Source organism: Mytilus trossulus, chromosome 6 (assembly GCF_036588685.1).
Source record: "Mytilus trossulus isolate FHL-02 chromosome 6, PNRI_Mtr1.1.1.hap1, whole genome shotgun sequence".
In the NCBI taxonomy this organism is placed as follows: domain Eukaryota; kingdom Metazoa; phylum Mollusca; class Bivalvia; order Mytilida; family Mytilidae; genus Mytilus; species Mytilus trossulus.
In genome coordinates this window covers 30,996,657-31,015,241 of record NC_086378.1, presented here as the reverse complement: position 1 = coordinate 31,015,241, position 18,585 = coordinate 30,996,657, and the positions used below count along the sequence as shown (strand labels likewise).

General features: G+C 30.6%; 1 protein-coding gene across 4 annotated transcripts; it reads left to right on the top strand.

Annotated features, from left to right (window-relative positions):
• The first annotated feature begins 4,239 nt into the window (after positions 1–4,239).
• On the top strand, positions 4,240–18,363 carry LOC134721103 (repressor of RNA polymerase III transcription MAF1 homolog). 4 transcript variants are annotated; one of them, XR_010107826.1, is made up of 8 exons: positions 4,241–4,878; positions 6,857–6,994; positions 8,162–8,327; positions 9,045–9,169; positions 9,921–10,040; positions 13,209–13,286; positions 14,796–17,694; positions 17,738–18,363. XR_010107826.1 is itself a non-coding variant. In XM_063583840.1 (7 exons), exons 1-7 carry the CDS (start codon positions 4,796–4,798, stop codon positions 14,815–14,817), a joined length of 732 nt encoding a protein of 243 aa, XP_063439910.1. In that variant the 5' UTR covers positions 4,241–4,795; the 3' UTR covers positions 14,818–18,363. The 4 variants fall into 4 exon arrangements, 2 of the variants coding, with proteins under 2 accessions (XP_063439910.1, XP_063439911.1); XR_010107827.1 differs by having other exon boundaries at positions 4,240–4,878; positions 13,209–13,351; positions 14,796–18,363; XM_063583840.1 differs by having other exon boundaries at positions 14,796–18,363.
• The last annotated feature ends 222 nt before the right edge of the window (positions 18,364–18,585 follow it).

Here is an 18,585-nt window from a genome sequence, read left to right as displayed (position 1 = left end):
ACATACACTTAAAACGTTTTATATGACGTTTTTATGTTTTTAATTTTGAATAGAGCGATTATAACTGAATGTATTTCGTCATTATTTTTATTGTGAATTCAAACTTAAAACTAGATAGATAAAAAAACTATCAACTGAAATAGTTTTTTCCGCATAAAGTTTCAAAAGGTCAAGTTTGTATACAATTTCGTGCAGACTTATATTTCGGCTTTTGTTCTATTCTTTACTTTGTGCATACAACATGATAGTTTTAAAAAGAAACGTGCAACTTTTCATGTGAACTAATATATTTTTAGTAAGTCATCATTGCTTTTTCACAAAGCGTGTTCGTTGTATTCAAATTGCGTATGTATATAAAATCATTTCAATGATAATATAGAACTCTTAAATTAATTATTTTTGCTTAAAAAATTTTTGATCTAGAATTATAAAATATAAAAAAAAAGATGAGGTATGATTGCCAATGAGACAACTATCCAAAAAAGACCAAAATGACACAAACATTAACAACTATAGGTCACCGTACGGCCTTCAACAATGAGCAAAGCCCATACCGCATATTCAGCTATAAAAGGCCCCGATAAGACAATGTAAAACAATTCAAACGAGAAAACTAACGGCCTCACTTATGTAAAAAAAAAATGAACGAAAAACAAATATGTAACACATAAACAAACGACAACCACTGAATTACAGGCTCCTGACCCTCCCCCTAACCTGGGACAGTGGTATAACAGTACAACATAAGAACGAACTATAAAAATCAGTTGAAAAAGGCTTAACTCGTCAGATAGACAAAAAATAAAAGTGGACCACGTTTAATAAACAATTGAACAGACCACATCAACCACCCATTACAATTTGCAGAGCCACAAACTGTGATAGGAGATTCGACCAGTTTTATATATACCTTCCTGCTAATAAGGGTCAGTAGTCAGACTATGGTTTCATACATCAAGTGACTATCATTAACCCTACTTTAGTCTTATGTATCAAGAAGAATATGAAAGAGTATGCCTAGCAGTTGGTGCATTCATAGAAGAAGACATCCTATCTAACAACGTTTGGGGTGTGTGCGATGCCTTCATTTTCATATTTTACTTTGGTGATTTGTTTTACTTTTTTTTAGTTTAACATCGATAGATTAAAAACATAGGTTTGGTGCAATGTAAACTAACAGTATTCTGTAAAAAGCAAACCCACAACAAATACTGAACTCCGAAAACGGAAAGTCCCTAATCAAATGGCAAAATCGTATGATAAAACACATCAAACGAACGAACTGTCATATTCCTGACTTGGGACAGGCATTTTCTGGTGGATTGAAACTTGTTGGATAGAGCTAAACCTCTCACTTGTATGACAGTCGCATCAAATTCCATTATATTTACCAGGATGCATGAACAAAACAGACATAAGACGTAAAATTGTCAAAATAGGGGTAGAGCATTCATCACCGTGTCACAATCTCAAATAAAAAAAAAACAACAAATATTTTACAAAGGAGCACAAATCAAATTTAACAACCACATTCATTGCTTACGTATAATGTATTTTTAATTAACCCATAAAGTCCTGTGACTGAATAGCAATGTTCACATCAACTCAAGTATAGAGTGACGTGTTTGATGTCAGAATGTAAACGTCACATATGAAGAGCTATAAATATGATTTTGTCGTTCAAAGTATTTTCAAAATTATCATAAAACAATAACACAATGACGGGATCTTTAAGAGTACCAGAGCCACGTCATATGTACCAAAGAAACACATAAAGTCACACTTACAAAACACACCAGCAATAATGAAAGATAATACAAGCAACACATTGACGTGATGTATAAGTACATAGCCACGTCAAATGGATAACACCGAAAACAGAGCAAACAGTAAAAGTAATATAAATAATAAAACAATGACAAAAAAAAAGAACAATATAACACGTTATTAAGATAATAAGCGACATCAGTACGTAGAATCTATACACCAAGACCATCATGTATTATTTGTGAAGTTGATACGAAATAATTATGAACAAGATATTGGTACCTTCCAATAAACTTTTTTTAGAAAAAAAGACTTTCTTTCACATAACCCTGGTTCATCAACTTTCTGCCCAGACACTGGTGACGATTTACAAAGTCTGTGTAGCAGTTGCAAGCTCTTGAATATCGAATAAGTTGGGAAAATCAAATGTATATCCCGCACGTAGGCGGCGTTAGCTTATTTCTTAACCGCTTTATATTGTAGAAGGTAGACATACTTTGTATATAGATGCCTCATATTACGACGTTTCCGTCAGTCACAAGTCCAATGTCCTTGACCTCATTTGCATGGTTCCGTGAGTACTTGAAAATGAAGTTCAGATTTAATGAAATGTTAAATTCTCTCTTATTAGAAGTAATAGGATAACTATAATTGGTATGTGCGTACCTTGCAAGGTCCTCGTACCCGTCAGGTAGTTTTCACTTGACCTCGACCTCATTTCATGGATCAGTGAACAAGGTTAAGTTTTGGTGGTTAAGTCCATATCTCAGATACTATAAGCAATAGGTCTAGTATATTCAATTTATGAAAGGATTGTTAGGTTTACATGTCCAACTGGTAGCTGTCATCTAACCTTGACCTCATTTTCATGGTTCAGTGGTCAAATTTAAGTAATTGAGTTTGGGGTTGGTTTTTTTTTTTGGGGGGGGGGGGGTTCTAATACTTTATGCAATAGATCAACTATAGTTGGTGTATGGAATAGTTGTAAGGTGTACATGTCTAGCAGACAGGTGCTATCTGACCTTGACCTCATTTTCATGGTTCAGTTGTCAAAGTTAAGTTTTTGAGTTTTGACCTTTTTTTAAAACTAAATGCAATAGGTCAACTTTATTTGGTGTATGGAAATATTTTATGATCTATATATCAGTCGTGCAGGTTTTACTTAACTTTGACCTCATTTTCACACTTCATTGCTCAGTGTTATTTTTTTGTGTTTTGGTCTGTTTATCTTTAACTACAAGCAATAGGTCAACTATATTTGTTGTATGGAAGAAATTGTTAGCTGTATATGTCTGTTCGGTATGATTTATCTGACCTTGACCACATTTTCATGGTTCATTGGTCAATGTTTAGTTTTCTTGGTAAATATTGCGTTTATGTGACAGCTGTAATAAAGCTTTATACTTAGGACTATCAACATAATATCAATGATTAGTAAAGAAGGCGAGGCATTTCAGTGTGCGCACTCTTGTGCTACAAAGGTGGGAGAAATTGATAATCCAAAATAAAAATTGTCTCGTTCGTTATAGATTCTGGAACTGAGATGACTGTGCACTGATCACTTGTTCCTCTGTGTAGAATGTTTTACCCTTTGTTCACTATTAACAAAGCATGCCTTTAAAACTAATTTCGGTAGATATCTAAGAATATAATTAACTTATTATTTTTCAATTTGTTACGTGTTTGAAATAAGAACTGTCCGAGTTGAACTCTATTACCTGTTGGACACTCAAAACTAATCTTAATGGTTATCCTTTTGGTTTTGTTAGACAGATATCATAATAAGTTGAATGTCACTGTATGACTGTCAAGTTTTATTACAATTCCATGTCTATATAGCTTATATAATTATATGGGCTAAATCCGTTCTTTTTTAAATGTCGTTAACCTATGTTTCTATTATGAATATTGTTTTATTTTTCTATCATTAAAATTTTGTTAATATCTGCAAGGATTTGTATAGTCTAACTATACAAATCCTTGGTGATACATATATGATTGTTTTCTATTTGAATACCGTTTTGTACCATGCATCAAAACTACATGTGTCTTCCAGCCGGTGACAGCTACGTAGAAATAAAATTTATTTTGAGCATCATTATGTGACTAAAAACATGCGCCATTAAAATAACAGTAGCAAGTTATATCCGCCATTTTCTACATTAGTTTTTTCCCATTCGTTTAATGTGTTTGAGCTTTTTATTTTGTATTTAGATAAAGGACTTTCCGGCCGTTTTCCGTTTTCGGTATTTTTGTTATTTTTGTTTTTGCTGTTTAGATTATTTTATTTTAGAAGATAGCTATGTAAATAACGTATAAAAATGTAAGTATCTATAAGCAGGGCAGAAAATAAGATTTAGATGCAGTAGATACTTGAGAAGGACAATGTGATGGAACGAAATGGTGGTTTTTGGTACGAAATTAGAATGGTACGAAATGTCTTGATTTATATGAAACAGACTATAGACGAAAAGGCTTCTGGGATATGTTTATATGAGGTCAAGGTTATTTTAAGAAGAGGACAGAAGAAAATAAATACGGAAATAATAATAATAGAGGGAAATTTCATAATTTGTTGAAACATAAGTCACTGATACCAACATCTCTACCCTTTATCTACCGAGTGTAGTGGAAAATCTTTCTAGATTTACCGATTGAGATCAATTATAACTCTATTTTCATTGTTATTTTCATATCAATTTTCAGATGAAAATGTTTGATTATCATTTTGTTGTTGATATGTGTGACAATTTTGCTTATTACAATCAGACTGTAGAAACAACGAAAAGAAAAAACAGTAACATTTCTCCTAGTAGTAATCAACAATCCTTAAATTGTCCTTGTGGATCGCTTAGTATACAGAACTAATTATCTAATTAAAGTTAATTGCATTAAGTGGACAGGTGACATTTGTCAATCAACAGTCACACTTAATTAACCACAGTTCATTTGATTGAAACTTGAAAGAAGTGGTGAATTGATATATATAATTTAAAGGCTATCACATTAGCTAAGAAAGAAGTCCATCATGAAGCTGCTCGAAAATTCACGATTTGAACAAATAAATTCAGCTCTATCACAAGAGCTTGGAAGCTATAAATTGGAGGGCAGGTGAGTTGAAACCGTAGAATATGATAAAAAAAATAATTAATTTTAAAACATAAACAAAACAACACATCCTATCTTTATGTTCAGATTGAGAATGGAAAAGTTTTACTATTACATGTATTACACATGTAACTTAAAGCAAAAAAAGATATACATGTAATGATCTGAAAGAATTACCATTTTACAAATCTCTTAACCCATATTTTTATCAGCTATAGCAGGACTTTGAAGTATGTAGGTCCTCCAAGGTTGCAGGCCAAGACTGATGTGTTAATTTGAAACTTATTTATTAAAAGTGGATTGGAAAACAAGCTACAATGTATTGCGACTTATATCAATCCCTTTCCACTTTGCGGGTGCGAGTGATGCCTTATAGCCGCATTAGCCTGCTCCTTTTCGAAATCTACATGGGTGTCTTTATTGTGCTAGTGCTATTGCTCTCTCTCAACTCAGGTCAGTCATTTATCATCCCCTTCTGACGGAATATCATCCGTTTTCAAGACCATACTCACAAATATCTCAAGGGAGAGCCAAAAAATTCAGTCCCTAAAATTTACTACCCAGAACCATTGAGAACAGGGATCGCACCAGGAAACTTTGATTTAGTAGTCCTATGCGCTAACCACTACACCACGGCTCTCACTAATAAGTTTATTTGACATTTGATAATGGCTGAAATACTAAAATAAAGAACTTCTTACTGGTACATTTACATTCATAGAACTGTTAGTAGAACCATCATACATGTACCTCCTTCTTTATTCTTTCCTCCACTATCTGGAGTATCTGTAGTGTAGCATGGATAAGCAACTTATTACTGTAAGCATTTGCAGGAATAATTTACAGTGAATATAATAGGTGCACAAACCAGTACAATTTCGCCTATAATCAAATGTTCAGCATACTGGTATAAAGTATATCAATACTGCTTGGCGTACCCACCACCAATTAAATATTTACAACACAAATACATTATATATTTGAAAGGTGACACTAAAAAACATATAACAACATTTACATATTACAAAAATGTTTCATATACATGTACATGTTAATATTGCAGTATTGTGTAAGTTTTATTGATAGACATCAATTATGAAAAATTCCAAAATCATGATACATGTATATTTCCCATATATAGATAAATGCAATATACGTGTGTATACATATGTTGATAATTATATACATGTGAAATTGTATATTCTATCCATAGTAACAAGGTATAGGAAACCAAATGACAAGCTTGATTTAACATGTTAATCCAAGGTTAAGCCTTAAGGCATAAATAAGTAATTAACATATCGATAATAAAATGGATGCTATAATTTGATACAATTTAATAGGATTGTAAAAGCTTTGATCTTCATGATCAATTTCTCAATTTTAGTATGGAGCCCTTCTTTCATGTCTTTGCTTCATACAAAATGTTCTTTAGCCAATTCTTTTACACACCAAAAGGACTAAATAACTTTAAAAATAACTGATTCATCATAAATATAATAAATGAGATAAAAGATCACCAGAAAATGACAAAGTAAAAGTTCAGATGTAAAGTTTAAAAAAAAATATATACACATGTAAATATCATATAATTTTGTACAGGTTTAGTCCTATACATTCAGAAATCTTCTTATCATCATAAAAAAAGGAACATAAACTCATTAGGACATACAATTCATATTCAATATTCATTTTGTTGTCTATATACAGTGTATATAGACATAGATCGATTATACATGTACATGTAATTTGAACCCCATATTATTGACAAGAAGAATTATAAATACATGTAAAAGCACATACTGATATGGGTCATTAGGTAGAGTGTTATATATATATTTAATATTGAGAATGAAAATGGGGAATGAGTCAAAGAGACAAAACCCCAACCATACAACAGAAAACAGCTGAAGGCCACCAATGGGTCTTCAAGAAAGAAAGAAAAATTGTATATTTGTTTATTTATATATATTTTTTTAAGAATTGAGAGTTATTCCTGTAAGATGGCTGGAAATGACAAGCGATTGTATAAATTGATCAGTGCAGAAGGTGGAGTAGGTCCAGAAGATCTCCAGGCTTTATCACCACCTCAAACTGTCCTCTCAGTATCACCTTCAAAGTGAGTATATATATCTACTTTAAAACAACTTATTTTTGCTACTTTCGGAAGTAGAAAAATAACGTAATAATCTTCGTGAATATGTTAAACTTGGATCCTTCCCTATCAAAATACATCAAGTACATTTGTAAATTAGAAATGCATAATTAAATACCAGCTAAGAGGACCAGAAATTGTTCATATTTTATAAAACTTAAATACAATTGAAAGAATTAACAACAACATTTTGCTTTATAATCTTTTATTCATTCCAGCAATTAGATAATCGTAAAAAAAACGCTGTAGATTTACACAATTATTACGGGGCTATTATTATGCCTAATGAATGGTGAATAAATTTTCCTTATAATTCTTCAGTCAAACATGCACGATTATTAATTTACATTATTACTTTGATGGCTACTATATGTACCATCAGAAGCACAACGGCATGTCGTAACTAAGGAGTACGCCGCCATCTTGACTTTCTAAAAGAAATTAAATGTTCGATAAATGCAACAGAATCTAAAATGAACTAGCACCTACCTCAAAAACTTCATTTTAATTAGATATTTTCCGAATTTGAAGCGTACAAGTAACGAAATAATCTTCAGTGTGAACGTTTTCAATCGTATGTAAATTCGCCAAATCATGCATGAAATTTCCCGGAATTTTATTTAAATTTTATTTTTATACATTTTCGAAAGCTTAAGTGCATTTATTTTATTTCTTTTTTTTTTTGTAATATATGCATTAGAATAGAAACAACTGTTATGCAATTGTTTTATAATCTCAACTTGCTGAAAATCCCTGTATCCCTGCAAGAATGTGTATCGCGCATGAATAGATTATAAAAGTAGTTTCGGAAACATGGTTTATCGAAGTGTAAACCAAGAGAAAATTTCTAATTGACCTATCCAATTCAAGTATTTATAGATACGCAAATGATATAAGAATTATACCATAATATACATACTCAATTTTTCTAATTCACAAAAAAAGATGAAAATGCATCTCTAACAGTATTAAAATTTTTGCTGTACTGAGTTTACAATATAATTCTATGTCAATCAAATGGAAATGTAGCTACGGTACATGTATGCTTCACTTGTAAAAATATCATTGTATTTGTATTGTTCATTCAGACATTTGTAAACAGACACTAACTATATCCATGTATATTTACAGACAATACAGTAAGAGTACTGGAAGTGACGGAGAGAGTTACTTATGTGATACGATATCAACAAAGACATTATTCTATCTGATCTCAACTCTGAATGCTTCATTTAACCCTGATTACGACTTCAGTAACGCAAAGAGTGAAGAGTTCAGTAAAGAACCAAGTCTAGAGGTAAATACATTTGACTCACTTGTTAGAGGAATATATATGTACATGTTCTGTGGATCAATATATTTCGTGGGTACTAATTTTCATGGATTTTGGATGCCTTAATATATGTTTTCGCAATATTTAATTTCATGGTTTGGCAAAAGTCTGCATATCTTCCTATAGCAAATTCATGATTTGTTGTATAAGTAAATTTGTGGTTCACCTGTTACCATGAAATGCATGAAAATTGATGAAAATTGGTATACAACAAATAGTTATGAATCCACAGGACCATATATCAGTAACTTGTCCTGAACATGCATGAAATATTTGCCACTAGACATTTAGCAATCAACAATCACTATGTGGCTGAAGGGAAATCATACTTATTAATTCACACTGATAAAAAATATTTTAGATGGAGTGATCTTTCTTGGCCAATTGTAGATTGCTTATGCTGCATGTGTTTTGCTCATTGTTGAGGTTGTAGGGTGACCTAAAATTGCTAACATCTACATGCATTTATAGCATTTGGTCTCTGGTGCATGATCATACCACATCTTCTTACTTTAATGTTATGAAAATGTATGTTAAAGATTTTTTGGGGGATAGAACAGTGTCAGGCAAAAAATAAAGAACTTGTATGATAGGAATTTGTAAATTTCACTTCAAACAGAGTTGATAAAATAACAGTTTACAATTCAAAATTTCTCATGGTTTGATAAATTTATATTCTAGTGGGTAGCTCACAACATTGACACACAGTTGTATGCCACTCTTGGTGAAGCTTATGGAGCCTTGAAACAAAATCTGTGGACAGCATTTGATGAAGAATGTTCTCTTCAGGACTGTGAAATTTACAGGTATGCTTTGAAATAAAAGAAGGTACATGTACAATTTGAGCCAAACGTGACTTTAAAATTGTACTTGTTCAATATTTTCAATTTGCCAATCAAATGGTACCTTATGTTTAAAATGTACGTTTTGAGGTTAAACATGGTTTATAAAGTGTTCCTGAAAACAGAAATGTTCATATATTATCTTAACTCTTATTGTTGTGCTCTTAAAACAAACCTCATTTATTATATCATTTTAACCATATCACAGAAAAAGCTAATCATAAGAGTAACAGATACAAAAAATCAGGAATATGAATAAAAGTGAACTGCATGTTTTGTCAATGAGACAGCAACAGAGCAAACACTTATAGCACAAATGACAAAAAGTGGTCAAAATAAAGTCTTTGTCAATATACTCTCTAATCCTGTCTTCAGATTAGAGAGTATATTGACAATCTAAATAATGTATGATTTTTAATGGTGTTGTAAAAGTTTAGCAATATAAGTGTATGCCAGATCCCCATGGAATTTAATTTAGAAACTGGATCTATCATGTTTGTGTGATCCTTATTTCTCTTTTCATTTGGAAACATTTCAAGTATTTTAGAATATCAAACTTGCAGTTTTACCACATTTACCAAATTTTGTACCTTGTCAAACTTTTCTTTAGATATGCGTGACCTATTGTTCCATGATTTGTTTTCTATTCTTTGCATTGTAGGCATTTTGTGTTCACTAATCTATGTTATAATTCTTATTTTGTCTTTTTATAAAGTTACAATCCAGATTTAGCATCAGATCCCTATGGAGAAGCGGGGTGTATTTGGTCCTTCAATTATTTCTTCTATAACAAGAAATTAAAGCGTCTGGTGTTCTTTACCTGTCGTTCATCAAGGTAAGTTACCCATCAGCTGTTTATGTAGGTATAAACTCGTTAAAACGTCTGGTGTTCTTTACCTGTTGTTCATCAAGGTAAGTTATCTATCAGTTGTACATGTAGGTATTCGGTTACACTGTTAGGTATACATTTATGTATATTTTTAAATCTCATTTTAACTGGTAAGTGCTTCATGACATCATTTCATCTTAAGTTGGTACATAACATTACAGGGAGATAAATCTATAAAAATCAGCAGAACATTTTAATCACGTTCTCTAATTTAGGTAATATTAAACATCTCAATGATTAAAATAAGTGTTTGTCAAACAACTATATATCTAATGTTTAAACTGCTATATATCTAATGATTTTTTTCTGATAAAGGATACATATTTTCAGAGCTCCAGATAAGATTTCACAAATTGGGGTTTTTACCCACCATTTTCTTATATAATTGGGTGATAAAGTTTTTTAATTGCATTATCAATTCCAATTCACCCCTCAAGTTGATACCAAATTGGGTTTTTCACCACCAAGCTCCTGAATGTATTGGGTTTTTTCATCACCACAATATTAGTATTAAGGCAATATCAACCCCAGATTTTTTTCCATCTTAAATATGTTTCTTTCTTTGTTTAGCTATTTTATGTGGTTTAGGGTAAGGGTTAGGGTTATTTGCTAGCTGTTTTATTTGGTTTATTCACTGAGGAGCAAATGTAGGATTAATTTGTGTCCCTTTTCAAACCTTCGGCCATTTTTGTATTTTCTCACAAAAACGGATATATGTGTTTTCACAGGCACTCGTCTTATACCTTTATATAATAAATTGTGAGACCAGTGCCTGTGTGCGTATTCATTAATTAACCGTAAAATGAAGAAGAAAAAATAGTATAAAAACTCTAATTATACTTGAATGTTTTTGTTTTATTCAATTTACATAAATCTGGGTTTAGTTGTCTTTTATTAGAAATTTTGGTTTCTGATGCTATATCATATCATAATTGATTTGCCCATTTCACTTTTTCCAACTGATTTTGTTTTTGACAAACCCTGTGTTTATTAGCAATGTTCTCGTTAAGGTACGCACACACGCCCCTGCTTTCGATGGACACTTCCTAAAAACACTTGCTGAGTCTTGTTATCATCATAACTTTCCCTCAGCTTTTCAAAAGAAGCAGAAAACATGCTTCTATTCAAGATTTTTACCGGACATTCACTTTCGTTTTAATTCAATGTATGTTATGATAAGTCCCGAGCAATGCGAAAAAAATATGACTGCGTGTGCACATGACACACGCTAATTGGATAAACGCCGAGAAGATCGAAACGTTTTCAAAAACATGTGTACCTATTGAGCAAGGGAAAACTCCAACAGGGACCCATTTTAGCTGCTTGATGCAGGGATCTATTTTTAGAACGAAAGGAAATTTCCAATTATAAATATTATAAAAATAGACGACTGTAAACAGATAAGGGTAAATAACGCAAACGGTAGTCAATAAAAGGGTTGAGAACTCATGGTTTTGGTATATAATTGGGTTTTCCTTTGAATTAATTGGGTTATTGAACCCTGCAATGGGCAATTGCTTTGGGTTTTTTATTATTTGTATTGCGTGATCACGCAAATACGCAGCTTATCTGGAGCTCTGTATTTTGGATTTTTTTTTTTTTCAAAGGGTCAAAGAAAATATTTTGTCAAAATTTAAGGAAAATGAAACTAGCTAAATTAGTTTTAATCAAGATGTTTGGTACCACCTTAACTGATATTTCAAAATATTAATGGAATATTAAAGATAACTTGTTATCATCGGTCATCATGTAACCTATATAAGTATAGACTGTGGGATCACTTGGTTGTAGTGAATTGTGTGTTTTTGTGACATGATAACTTTGTCGTCATATTTTACACCATTCTATGTCAGTCTGCACTGTAAGCTACTAGTCTGAAGCCCTAGACTAGTAAACTTTTATTTGGACTATTATGTTTTTTCAAAATTTTGTTTAAGCTGCGAAAAAGAAAGAAAAGAAAAAAATATTAGTTTGCATTGGTAATAAGAGACTTTTACTTTATTATTTCATATGAAAGGCAATAAAAGTGAGCTAAATGAAATAAGTTGCTCATAAAAACTAATTTTGATTTACAGGACGTGTATAATAATAAAAGTAAACACTGAGGACAAATTATATTCTAAGATTAAGCACAAATACAAACATGTAGTAACTTTAACAAATTCTGTCTTAAAGTGAGAGATAGGTAGCAGACGATTTATTGACTCTCATTATTAGATATAGGAGCTTACAAAATAATTTTTCCTCTCTGCTACAGAATTCCTTGTCACTCTGCAGTTGTTGCAAAGATATAAACTTCTAACAGCTCACAGCTTTCACATCACATCATTACAGTTTCAAACATTATTATCATATCAAATCTCTCACTGTAGTATTGATGTAAGTTTTTATTGAGTCAACCATGGGATATGATATATAAATCATTTTCAAATTTCTTGCAAAATATGCCATTTTGGATTTAAATACATTCTTCATTATATTTCCTAGATTAATGCTGCCCAAAACAATGATATTTCAGTAATCTCATTAAAGGCATAATATTATTTCCATTTTGACAAAAGAACAATGAAAGAACGAAATTGCCCAAAATCCTTAAGATTTTAAGCATAAAATATTTAACAAATGTTTTTTGTTCTTAATGTATAGTATTTTAAATGACCTTTTTTCAATACCTCAAATCAATAAAACTAGTATTACATAAAAAAGGCCTTTCTTATGTTCCCTAATACAGGCATTTACAGCTCTAAAACAGAATTGAAAAATTACAACAAAATTGGTACGGAGTAAATGTGTTGGCTCAATAATACACTCAAACATTTCATAATTCTTTTTGTCAGCCATTCACATCAACAATGTGGTGTTTTAGTTTTGGATTACAGCAACATGGATGATCAGTATCCCTGACTGCAAATATACTTTAATTTTATATTTTAATTTCAGTAAAATCATCTAAAAAATTTATAACAAAAAAATGTTGAATATTTCAAAGCAAAAGGTGTTTGATCTATTCAATTTTAATGCAAATTGTGAATGTAATTCCTTATTTGTTTTGAAGTAATGTAAAACTGGTTCATGTTGTTGTTTGGTATGATGTTAGACGTTGTTTTATTGTAGTTCCTCTTACACAGACTCTGGAATAGTACAGGATAGCAGTATGTTTGATATGACAGATGATATGGACTCTTTTCAGGAGTGATTTGGGGGCACATCTTCCCTATATACACATGTAGAATGGGGTGGTGTGGGACTATACATGAGTGAGTTGGGGACTCGTTATCACCTTTCATATGCAGTAAAACATTTCTTTCCTCACCTCTACATACTTGTATTAAATTCACTTCTTTGTTTTTTCTTAGCTTTTTAATAAATCTTCATTGGTCGTCAAAGGTCCTTTTAACCTATTTATTCAAATGATAAAGTGCATCAAGATTTGGTTTTTTTATTGAGGCTGTAAAGATTCTGAATATTACCAGAATAGTTCAATCTTCAAATTTACCAAATTGATTTGGCAAACTGATACCGTATAGCGGGTTATTTGCGCGGGGTGTAAATTTTCACTTATTTTAGCGGATAGAATAAAATCGCCAAAATAAATTCCGCCAATTTAAAAGTGTACATGCAAAGGTAATGTTGAAAATGTTGAATCTGCCAAAATAATAACCGCCAAAATATTTCGTATACCTTATTGAATGAAAATCGCGAAATTTTACACCCGCAAAAATAACCCGCTATACGGTAATATACTATGTCAGGAATTATGTGTAAAGTTTCACTGATTGAACAAATGAATAAGATTTGAGTTTATTTTTTTTGCTATTTCTTTCAAAAAGTGAATTTAAATGAAAGGTTTTAGTAAATAACTGAAAAATAAGTGTATTACTGCATTAGAAGTTTTAAATTTTCATGAAATCATTTCAGTAAGTTATTTCTTGACAGCTTTCCATCATCAATCTTTTATTATCTTCTATGTGTCTGCCTGCTAGCACTTCAGTATTATTAGTATAACCAATATATTATATAAAACTGTTAACATCATGCATATAACATATTATGAACTTAAACCTAACATTGACCATTAATACTACTTTTTTGTACTGTTAATTTGATTTTTGTAAAACAATGAAGCCATTTGCCCTTCAATTTGATCTTAGATCGCGGGATCGACTTTGACTCCCACCGGAAGAATTACATGTATGATTCTAATTCATCCCCTGTTGTTTTTCTTTTCAATTTTGATTTAATTATATGCCAACCAACCAATAAGATAAGTTTTCTTTTGGTCTTTTTTTATTCAGTTTCCACCATAGATGCATAATGAGTAGCTGCAGATTTAAGTTTTGTTTTGGTTGATCTTACTTACAACATACTGTGGTTATTGGAGTGGGGAAATCATTGAATTGATTATCCTGGAAAGGGGTTGGGTGAATTCCAACATTTCTGAAGAATTTTTTTTTCACGTTTATGAAAAAACTTAACCTTCTTTCCTGGATTCAGGAAAATTTAATCATTAATTTTCTAGTCCTAATATTGTAAGTCCTTATTTATTCTAATCCATGTGTCCTGGAAAAGGTCCTTCCACCACTCAATCTACAAAAATGTGATCTGTAATTTGTAAATAGGGTTTTGATATTTATTGATCTCATATGAGTATTCATGTGAGTTTTTGATTTATTATTATTATTGGTAATGTTATAATTTCAGGTCTGAGTTGAATATGGACTAAGACTTAACATACAGAAAAGACGCATAAACCAAGCCACTGTATCTAGTTGATGCATGATCAGAGGAGGCATACTACCTCTTATATCATGAATATTCATCGATTGTTAATTTACATAGATGTTTTAATATTTCTATTTTTACATCTAGTGCTTATTATTAATATTATAGAAGTTTTGTTGTATTTTAATTATTTTATTCCTTTTTCCAGTTATTTGTATTTTGTTTTGTTTAATGTCAGTAGTCTAAAGAAGACAGATACACCAAGTAACAAAAGCAATAAAATGTAAATTATTGCGAATTTGACATAACTAACTGAAATTAATAACTGTATACAGATATGTATGCAACTGGTTCACTTTTCACAAAAAAGTTATGACAAAAAATGATCGTAGATTAAACTAAAATTTTCATGACTGATAGGTAATTTTTCACCTTAGATTTTTTGTAAAATATGTTGCAGATATAAAAAAAAATGTGAGTTCTTAATACTGCAATACTCACTAAGTAGCATTATTCTCATTTATAAAAACTCATAATATTTCTGAATTTAGTTTATCTGATTTTTTTCTAACTTTATAAGAATAATTAAGTTTTGGGAAATGATAAAATGTATAATTCATGACAATTATCAAATGAATGAAATACAATTCAGTATCAACACAACACTAAATGCATAATGCAGAAATGGACACAAAGGGAGTTAATAGATCTAAATTATCTCCCCTTTACTGGATTATTAAAAAAAGTAAGTTTTGTCTTAAATAAGTGAGGGAAATTAAAACCAATGTTGACATACATATACTAGCACACATGTAAATAGATTTATTATATCACATTTATAATGTGACTCTAGATACTGGTGTTAATATTTTTTCGATATAGAATTGATAGATATAGAGTACTTTATTTTTCACAGTCGTACTTTATCAACCCTAGTTGAAGTGTTACCTATTCAGCATTTCTCTTAAAATCAGCAGTTAATCAATTTAACTGTGCATACATACTTTAAAATCACAATCATTTACAATAGTTTTAACAGGAATGATTTTAAAATGTTATGTAAAAAAATGTACATTGTAGAGAATTTTATGTTACAATCTTTGAAATATATTTCATAAATATTTCAAAGAAAACATTTTTTTTTGTGTAAATCAGTTTTCTAAATGATAGAAATGTTTTTTGTTTTATAAGTATTGATGTACATTACATATTGTTTTAATGCTATTGCATCAAAAATATTTGTGATATATATTGTCATACAAATTACGTGAAATAGTCAACACTGAGTTTGTGGGTTTTAACCCTGACTCATGACAGATGGTGAGATGCATTGACTCCTCAATCTTTATTGACTTGAATTTGAAGTTTACATTAGAAGACATTGTTGCCCATTGAGGTTTAACATACTCTATGTTTAGTACCTGAAGATAATTGCAGATGTTTTAACTACATATGAGGAATGGCCAGAACATGTGTCTGGTCAGATATAAGAAGTGTGGAGGCTATGGTTCTATTTCTGTTTGAAGAATGTGAAGGCCATGTGCCTTTAAAGATCCTAGCGTGCCATTTTAGTTGTGAACTTATTTTGAGCACGTGTTTTAGTATCTGAAGATGGATGTAGATTTTTTGAAAGATTTTAACAAGATATATTCAATTTGTTTATTCTTCTTGAAAAACTATGTGAAGCAGTGTCAAGTTAGAAAACACACAACATTGGGATGTATTGCACTTGTGCATAATTGATGGCAATTTGAATTTCATTCATAATAGTAAGAGTTTACATTGAATTGAAAGTTTAATAGTTTACTATACAGAGAGTAGTAAAACAAAACAAGGATTCTGTTTTTGTAAAACTGTAGGTAAATACATCTATTATTATTTGATATATTTTTTTGTTTTTAAATTACCTATACTGTATATATTGAGTTGCTTTGTTTAGCCTTATACTAAGATGGTATGGCATTTGAAGGAAATATGTTTATATCTTCTTCTTTTTTTTGCAATCATTCATTTTAAACAGCCTTCATGGATATCTACATTAATTCCATCATTAGAGGAGGTTCAAAAGGGAGGCTTTATTGAGTTGCTTTGATTAGCCTTATACCCAGATGGTATGGCATGTAAAAGATACATTTTGACAAGACTGCCTTTTGAACCCCTTCATTGAATTTTATGCTTATTCCATCAACAGATGGGGTTCAAAAAGAAGACTTTTATAATCTTACTATTTTAATTGTTTGTATTATCTTGCATTATTCTTTTTTAATATTTTTTTTGTCTATTGTCTTGCATTGAATTTTATCTACTTATGGTCATGAATTTTAGGTTTTTAGACTTTCTGCACAATTTGTTCGAAGCATCTTGTAAAATGAATCTTTTTTTTTTAATATTAGAAGTAATTTATCATAAGAATGAAAATCTGGCGGAGTTGACAGCATATTCCTATGTTCTGAAACTATGATGTCTAATGGAGCATTATTTTTCTGGTCTGTACACTCTTGCAGCAAAGTTTAACAACTTAAATTAAAAATTTCAAGCAAGGTCAGTTGTTCTTAAGAAATAACCAACAAGATAAAGTTTACATTTTCATCTTTACATAAAACCTTTACAACTTTACATTTGAACTGTGTTTTAAAAACTTTGAAATTTTGTCTATTCATTATCATTGGAAAAAATAAGTCCTAAGTTCTCAGTACTGATGCTACTTAAGTTTCCTATTCATTTGTAAGATATGATAATCACATTCTAATGCAACATTGTTTATCAGTTTCATTTTGATTTGATTTGATAACTTCACCAATTTTCATAGCTTCAATTCACAATTGATACTTTGATAAACTTACATGTAAGTGCAGACGACTTATGACAGATTTCAAATGTATGATTTAACATTGTTTTCTGTTAGTTTCATTAGAATGGAGAGGACAACAAAGTATTTTAAGTGCAGACTGCATCAATTGGTTATTTGACAGTCGCAAATACCTGTTTAATGGCTCTGTTAACTTGTCACCAGTAAACTTAATTTGTGACCATCATTATTGGAAATTTTGTCTGTTCATTATTATTGGAAAATCACCAATTGATGCCTTTTGGTTCTTAAAATACAAAATCGTTATCTCCTAATTTTCAGGACATTTATAACGATTTTTTTAAACTTCTGTATACTGGAATGTTACTATTGTATTGGGAAAGGCTTGTAAAGACCATATTGATTCTTCATGAGGACAGCTTCATTCTGTAATGCCAGGCAGATAACTATGTTCACAAACATTCTCTAACCTGCTCAGATCATCATAAGTTAAAGAAGACTGTTCATGGCCTTAAAAGAATTTTCCATTGCTGCATTGTAAATAATTGTATTTGTTTTATATTGTACATAATTTTAGATGTTATAACAGTATGTTAAGTCCTGTATATGAGATTTTTAGTTTAGTAATATGTAATTTTACTTATCTTCACAAAAAAAAATCCATTCATGTTGTTGATTTTACAGTTTTCTAGATACACTGTTTTATGTATAATAAATTGTTTTATTTTGACTTACAAACTGTCTTAAATTCTTTCTAAACAACTTTGGGTATAACAATGTTTTTGTGATGTTATCACATTCTTTAATGAAAGGGTGACACAAGTTTCCCAGGGCAAAAGACAGGAAGATGTAAAAACATATCTTCGAGATTGACGGAATTTACCTAATAGAAACATATAGATTGTTTAACTTGTATTTACAATTGATAATTGTGGTCTATTAAGTTATGATTTGAATTGT